This window comes from Saccopteryx bilineata, chromosome 3 (genome assembly GCF_036850765.1).
Source record: "Saccopteryx bilineata isolate mSacBil1 chromosome 3, mSacBil1_pri_phased_curated, whole genome shotgun sequence".
Classification (NCBI taxonomy): domain Eukaryota; kingdom Metazoa; phylum Chordata; class Mammalia; order Chiroptera; family Emballonuridae; genus Saccopteryx; species Saccopteryx bilineata.
In genome coordinates this window covers 310,664,815-310,671,816 of record NC_089492.1, presented here as the reverse complement: position 1 = coordinate 310,671,816, position 7,002 = coordinate 310,664,815, and the positions used below count along the sequence as shown (strand labels likewise).

Sequence of the window (7,002 nt, the reverse complement as noted above, 5' to 3'; positions counted from 1 at the left end):
AACTAGCACAGACAGCAGTGCTTAGGATGTGCCAGACTTTACTCTAAGAACTACATTATGATGTGTTCATTATTATCCCTATCTTACAGCGAGAAAGAGAGGCATAAAGAGAGGATATTAGTAACTTGCCCCAAATCACAGCTAGTGAGTAGAGCATCTTGGACTGCATCCAGCCAGTATGTTTCTAGAGTCTGCTATACTGGTATCCCAGCTTCTGGGTCTCCCTGAGTACCCACCCAGTCAATGAACTGCTCTCAGGGAGCCCATGTGACCAGCCATTCTCCTACCCCTGCTCAGCCCCCATCACATACCCAGACGAGCTATCAACCGGTTTCCTTCCCTTGCATGGACCCAAATTTCAGTTCTCCAGCTCTCAATTCCTATCAGGACCGCAGACACCAGATGCCATCCCTCACTATTCACCATCACCCATCCCTTCCAAGAGACCCAGGTCCATAGTAATCATCACCCTCTACCCCAATTCAGTAACCCAAGAATTAATAATAATAATAAACATTAATGTAAGTCCCTGGTTACTGCACTTCTGTTTAAACCTTCCATTGACTTTCCAATGCACTTAGAATAAAATCCAAACTCCTCCCCTAGTCTTCAAGGGCGCTCTTTGATTTCCCCTCCTCCCCTCTCTCTAGCTCCTTGTATTCCGCACACACTGGCCCTTCTGTCTGCTCCCCAAACACCCTGAGCTTGTTCTCAAGAGCCTTTGCACTTCCTCTTTGCTCAGCATTCAAACGGCTCCTGTCTTCAGGTCTCAGTTCCGATGTCACCTTGGAGAGGCCTTGTCTGATCATCCTGTTTACAGTAGGTTCCCTCCACACCATCATTATCCCCATCACTCTATTTTGTTTCCTTCAAAGCACTTATCACTATCTGAAATTTCTCTCTCTCGCTCTCTCTTTTCTTTTTTGTTTTGTCTTGTTTTTGATAGACCGCCAGGGAGAGAGACAGGAACATCTGTTCCTGTATGTGCCCTGACTGGGAAATCAAACCCAGCAACCTCTGCACTCTGGGACGACGCTCCAACCAACCGAACCATCCGGCCAGGGTTTAATTTTTATTGATTTTTAGAAAAACAGAAGAAAAGGAGGGGGGGATGAGAAAGAGAAGCATTTGTTGTTCCACTCCATTGTGCATTTTTGGGTTGCTTCCTGTATGTGCTCTGACTGGGGATCAAACCCGCAACCTTGTTTTGGAACGAGCTCTCAATTGACTGAGCTAACCAGCCAGGGCCTGAAATTTATCTCTTTTATTGATGTTTTCTCTTTATTGTCTGTCTTACTCTACTAGGAAAGTAAACTCCACAGGTAACAGTTGGCTCACATCTGTTTTTTTTTTTCATTATTAACTCCTGGTTCATAATAGATGTTCAATAAATGTCTGACGAAGAAAGGAATGAATGTGTTAGATGTGTTAATGTACTGGTATTACCTTATTCATTTAGAATAAATATCAGGCTTAATATCAGTTTTAATATATTGTCACTATTATTAGTAGTATTATACCCACAGATTGGAAAACCGAGGCTCAAAGAGTTGACACAATTGGTTGAGGTCCCCCAGGAAGGAAACGGTGGTTCTGGGATTCTTAACTTCCACCTTATGCCCCCTTCCAGAGTTTCCTACTTCCCCATTTCCCTCCTCCTACCCCTAACCCCCCTTACCCCAGCCATGGTGCCAATCGCACCACTCCTCAGCCCACTCCCCACTGCAGGAATTTGGCCTCCTCCCTCAGAGTCCCACCGCTCTGAGTGTCCAGTCTTAAACCCCGTCAAGGAAAGCAGACATCCGATCCCAGGTCCTAGGGCCCAGGACAAGACCCAGAGCAGAGTCCTGAGAATCCGGCCCTCCCACCCCCTGATGTTTGCCCCACCCCGGGGCTCCTGCTCCACTTAGCTATGTTCCTTTCTCAGACCTCTATCTCAACCTTGGGAGGGCGCCCCAAAAGATGCGTTCCTGGAGGCAGTGGGCGGGGGCTCAGAGAATGAAGAACCAGAGCGCGGGGCCCTCCCTCTGGCTGCAGACCTCAGCTGGGTGCGGTGAGGGTGGGTATAAAAGGGTCGGTATATATTGAGAGGCGCAGAGGAAGGCAAACCAGAAGAGTAGGGAGAAATAAAGTATAGGCAGTGAGGAAAGGAGGGGGGGGGAGAGACAGAGAGAGAGGAAGAGGCAGACAGACAGACAGAGAAAGGGTACAAGAGTTCTGGGATTGGAGGGGAGAAGGACGGAGAGAGCCAGAGGGGAGAACGCGGGAGGGAGAAAGGCAGCGAGGGAGGCGGGGGCCTCAAGCGGGTGGAAGGAGGGAGGAGAAGGGCGGGGCGCAGAGGCCCAACTGAGGGACAGACTCCAATCTGACTTTCTCCGCGGCTCTCGGTAAGTTTCCAGTCCGTTATCCGTTATCCAGACTGGGATTTCTTTCTTTATTTAGGAGTGCAGCCGTTTGGGAAGGACCCCCCCCCCCCCATGGAAATCCTTGTAATTTCAGAAGTGATCTTTTAGCCTTTGGGGTGGGGATTCAGGAAGGGGTGGGGCCCTGCAAGGTTTGGGGGTGCCCAGCAGAGCCCTCCACCTAAAAATGACCTGCAGTTTTCCTCCACAGATGTCCACCCTGCCCTGAGAACCCCCAGAGCAGGGCTTTGTATGAAAACACCCCAAGTCTGGGCAACCTTCAGGCCCCCTCCCCTTTCTAGACACTGAGGGTGGTGAGGGACTGGTTCCTTCTTCTCAGGCCTGCCCCATATATGGATCCTGCCCATTTTCCCAGCAAGGTGCCCAGCAGGCATCAGTCTGGCAGCAGGGTGGGGTAGGGACCTCGCAGGCACAGCCAGGGGCTGGGGTTTCCCTGGTACTTGGAAGCAGGAGGGTAGGATGAGTCACCGATGACTCACCCGGTCCCCTTTCTCCCCCCACCCCAGGAGGGGGGTGGGGTGAGTCAAGGATGCCTGTCTCTGGGGGCAGCCCACAACTCCTGACTCTGGAGGGGTTTCAACTTGAATTTTCACATCCTGATCCATATGCAGCCAGCAACAGGGCTCTGAGGACACCGGGAGTCACACTGCTAGTTCTGCTCAGGAGTCCATCCCTCGGCCTCTCCAGCCCCTGGGGAATTCAGGTTGCTGGGGGCCCAGACTCCTCTTCTCTCAGACCCAGGAGACTTGGCCTCAAGCCCTCTCCTCCCTCACACTCAAGAGTCAGCCCCTTTCTCCGCTACGATTCCGATTCCGGCATCTCACCCTCCCCTGGCCAACCTCTTGAAACAACCATCTCCTGACGACCCCTACCTCAGGCTTCAACCACAGCCATGTCGCTCCTCCTGCTGGTGGTCTCTGCCCTTCACATCCTCATTCTCATCCTGCTTTTCGTGGCCACTTTGGACAAGGTAAGCTTACTTGGAGCAGCAGCAGTGGGGCCTCCTGCTCTCCTGCAGTCCCGCGACACCACTCCTCAGCCCGCCCCCTGTCCAGCCCCTTTTCCCTAGCATCTGCCTCTGATGCTTCCCCCTGACCTGTCCCCTGACCTCCTCCCCTTTCCTACTAAATCCACTATTTACCCCAGTTCAGCCCCTTCTGGGCACCACACCCTTTTCTAACCCTTCCCATAGACTCCCTGACCCTCCCACTTTCCTTTCCTCTCCCTGCCCTTGTTTCTCTGTCCATCCCAGTCCTGGTGGACCCTCCCTGGGAAGGAGTCCTTGAATCTCTGGTATGACTGCACATGGAACAATGCCAACAAAACGTGGTCCTGCAGTAATGTCAGCGAGAATGGTGAGGGACGTCGGGGACTGGTCTGCAAAGGGGAGGGGTAATCCCAAATCTCTTCCCTGGACTAAGGATTGAGAATTTGCCAAAGTTTGAGTGGGCGGTTCTGGGTCCCAATGCTGTGTGAGTGGGACTGATGTGTGACCCTCCTATCTTGGTGTTAGGGGGCAATATGCTATCCCTCCCTCCCTTATGATTCACAAAGAGTGGAGGCCACATGCTATATGTTGGAGGAATTGGGAGGACATTCCCAAGATTCTGAGAAAATAGGATTATGTTTCCAAAGTTCTAAGGAAATGGGACTGGTGTTCAGAATAGATGGCTGGGACTAATTTGTCCAAGTTCCAAGGGGGTAGGGCTGGAACCACGTTGAGGTCCCAAAGAGGTGGGGTTGAAGGTTCTAAAGGAGGGCAGGGGTAACAGATGCATTTGAGTTCTAAAGGGGCAAAGTTGCATCTGTCGAAATTTCTAAGTCAGAGAAGGTGAAAGATGAAATGTGTTTCCCTTAAAAGTAAAGCAAGAATGTCTGTTCTCACGATCTATATCCAGTGTTGTACTGGAGGCAGCCAATGCAACAAGGCAAGAAAAAGAAATAAAGGGCATAAAGATAGAAAAGAAGTAAAAATATCTCTATTTCCACTGGACATATTTCTGTAGAAAATCCTAGACTCTGCAAAGCAGCTTTGAGAACTGATAAGGGAATTCAGTAAAGTTGCAAGAGTCAAGGTCAATATGTGATACTCCTAAGTATCCAAACATGTATTGCTCTAAACTGGGGTGGGGGGCCAGGGGTTGTTGCAAATGATGAGCAAGCAGGTGGAGCTGGAACCCTGGACCTGCTGTGACTTCTACCTCTATCTCCTCCTTACTGCAGGCTGGCTGAAGGCGGTGCAGGTGCTCATGGTGCTTTCCCTCATCCTCTGCTGTCTGTCCTTCATCCTGTTCATGTTCCAGCTCTACACCATGCGGCGAGGAGGTCTCTTCTATGCCACTGGCCTCTGCCAACTTTGCACCAGTGAGCACTGTTCCCCAGAAATAGAGAAGGGAGGGAGTCTATCAGGATGCTGAGGGCCCTGAGAATAGACATCTGATAAAAAGACAACAATTCTCTACAGCCCAAGGACCATCCTCATGGCACCTCTCTGCCCCCAGGGACTTACAGGAGTTGCAGTCTTCAGTGACTCAATGGTGGTTTGTGTCTCTGAGTCATAGGGAAGCTGGCACTTGAGGCTTCAAGGAGCTAGGGCTGAGGAAGGTGGTGTGGGTAAACAATTTAAAACCCAGGGATGGGGGGGTGACTGGGGATAGGTGGTTAATTAATACCCCAGAACTCTGAATCATACTAGTAGTGGTCTTGTAATTATAATGGCATCCAGATGCTGTTTCTTGTGGACCTACCATGTATCAGCCACTTCAGGAAGTTTTATGTACTTTTCAACTTTTTTACTTCAGATGCAAAGGGCAAAGTTAATCAGTCCTCAGTTTGGAGAACATTATCTTCCTAAGTTCCTGCAAAGCCTCTCTCTTGTTTTATTAATTCACTCTTTGCATGCTTGGTTTGTAGAAAGACACAAATATATTCCTTGAATGGATGGATGAGTAGATATTATCATCCCATTTTATGGATGAGTAAATGGAACCCAGAGATTAATGTGCCCAAAGTTAGTATGCTGTAGCCCGGTCGCACGGCATTGGGGGAGTGAACCACAACTCCCAGCAGGCAGTGGGGCTGCCCACTTGCCGTCCTGCAGCTTCTTTGCCCCATGGGTTGCTGAAAAATGCAGTTGTTATTTTTGTTTGCTTTTTAGAGAGGGAGAGAGAGAAATGAGAAGCATCAATTCGTAGATGCAGCACTTTCGTTTTTCTTTTTAATTTTTTTTTTTATCCATTTTTAGAGAGGAGAGAGAGAGAAAGGGGGAGGAGCAGGAAGCATCAACTCCCGTATGTGCCTTGACCATGCAAGCCTAGGGTTTCAAACTGGCGATCTCAGTGTTTCCAGGTCGACGCTTTATCCACTGCGCCACCACAAGTCAGGCACACTTTTTTCATTGGTTGCTTCTCATGTGTGCCTTGATGGGGGGAGGCTCCAGCCGAGCCAGTGACCTTTGGGCTCAAGCCAGCAACCCATAGGATAATTTCAATGATGCCTCGCTCAAGCCTGCGACTTCAGGGGTTTGGAACCTGGAACCTCAGCGTGCCAGCTCGATGTTCTATCCAGTATACCACCACTGGTCAGGCAGAAATACAGTCTCCTTAAAGGTACGGTGTGACACTTAGTGCCTGTCTCCCCACAGGCCTGACGGTGTTCACTGGGGCGCTCATCTACGCCATTCACGTCAAAGAGATCCTGGCAGAGCGTCCGCCTGGGGGCAGCTTTGGTTACTGCTTTGCCCTGGCCTGGGTGGCCTTCCCCCTCGCCCTGGCCAGCGGAGTCATCTATATTCACCTGCGGAAGCGGGAGTGAGCGCTGCACTTTGCCTTGTGGCCCCCACCCATTCCTGCCCCTTCACCTCACCCCACCTCCAGAAAATAAAACCGTTTAACCACCAGCTCGGCCTCTGCCTCCTTCCTTCCTCTTCCAGGGACCCAGGCTACTCATGCCTGGTCTCTCCTAAACCAGCAATTCCACCTTCAGAATATCCAGCTCCAGACCCCCAGTTCCTTCTAAACTCGGACACAGGAGCCCACGGGCCCAAGGCCAAGAGATCTCAAGTCTCAGGATCCCTTTGGAGTGGAAATCTTTAGACAGCTCTGGGGAAGAACCAAGAGTCTGGGTTTCCAGTTTTCCTTTTACTTGCACAAGGGGTCTCTCTCATTCAACTAGGCAGGGCATGTGTGTTGTTCTAGATTGTTGGGTCTCTTTTTTTCTCACCCTGGCCATCTTCTAGGAAGTCTTCTTCCCTTATTACAACCCAATGCCCCTCTTTCCCCTTATCCCCAATGCTGCCTCTAGCCTACAGCTACCTTAGTAAAAATAGATGGCCCCCTTCTGCAGGCTTGCCCAGGCCCACGCTAGGACATGTGGGGAGAAGGGAGGCTGGGTCTTACACTCACCTGTCCCCTAGCTGTGTGCCTCTGCAGCAAACAGCTGCACAACTTCCTGTCTCCTGTGGTCAGAATAGTCTTTTGGGTTTTGGGGGGGCTAGCGCTTCTCCTGAGGAATTAGGGCCTGTCTCAGCCCTCTTCTGTGACCCACAGCCAGTCTGTTGCACCAGCTACAAGCCCAGTCT

At 50.7% G+C, this 7,002-nt stretch overlaps 1 protein-coding gene and 1 long non-coding RNA gene across 4 annotated transcripts; both read left to right on the top strand.

The window, feature by feature from the left end:
* Window positions 1-743: 743 nt before the first annotated feature.
* LOC136332224 (uncharacterized) lies at window positions 744-1,353 on the top strand. Its single transcript, XR_010730606.1, has 2 exons — window positions 744-819; window positions 947-1,353. It is a non-coding gene; the product is annotated as an uncharacterized lncRNA (long non-coding RNA).
* Window positions 1,354-1,975: 622 nt separating this feature from the next.
* EMP3 (epithelial membrane protein 3 (MAM blood group)) lies at window positions 1,976-6,321 on the top strand. 3 transcript variants are annotated; one of them, XM_066271659.1, is made up of 5 exons: window positions 1,976-2,387; window positions 3,301-3,393; window positions 3,676-3,778; window positions 4,647-4,787; window positions 6,067-6,321. In XM_066271659.1, exons 2-5 carry the CDS (start codon window positions 3,316-3,318, stop codon window positions 6,234-6,236), a joined length of 492 nt encoding a protein of 163 aa, XP_066127756.1. In that variant the 5' UTR covers window positions 1,976-2,387; window positions 3,301-3,315; the 3' UTR covers window positions 6,237-6,321. The 3 variants fall into 3 exon arrangements, with proteins under 3 accessions (XP_066127756.1, XP_066127753.1, XP_066127754.1); XM_066271656.1 differs by having other exon boundaries at window positions 1,977-2,387; window positions 3,035-3,393; XM_066271657.1 differs by having other exon boundaries at window positions 1,978-2,387; window positions 3,204-3,393.
* The last annotated feature ends 681 nt before the right edge of the window (window positions 6,322-7,002 follow it).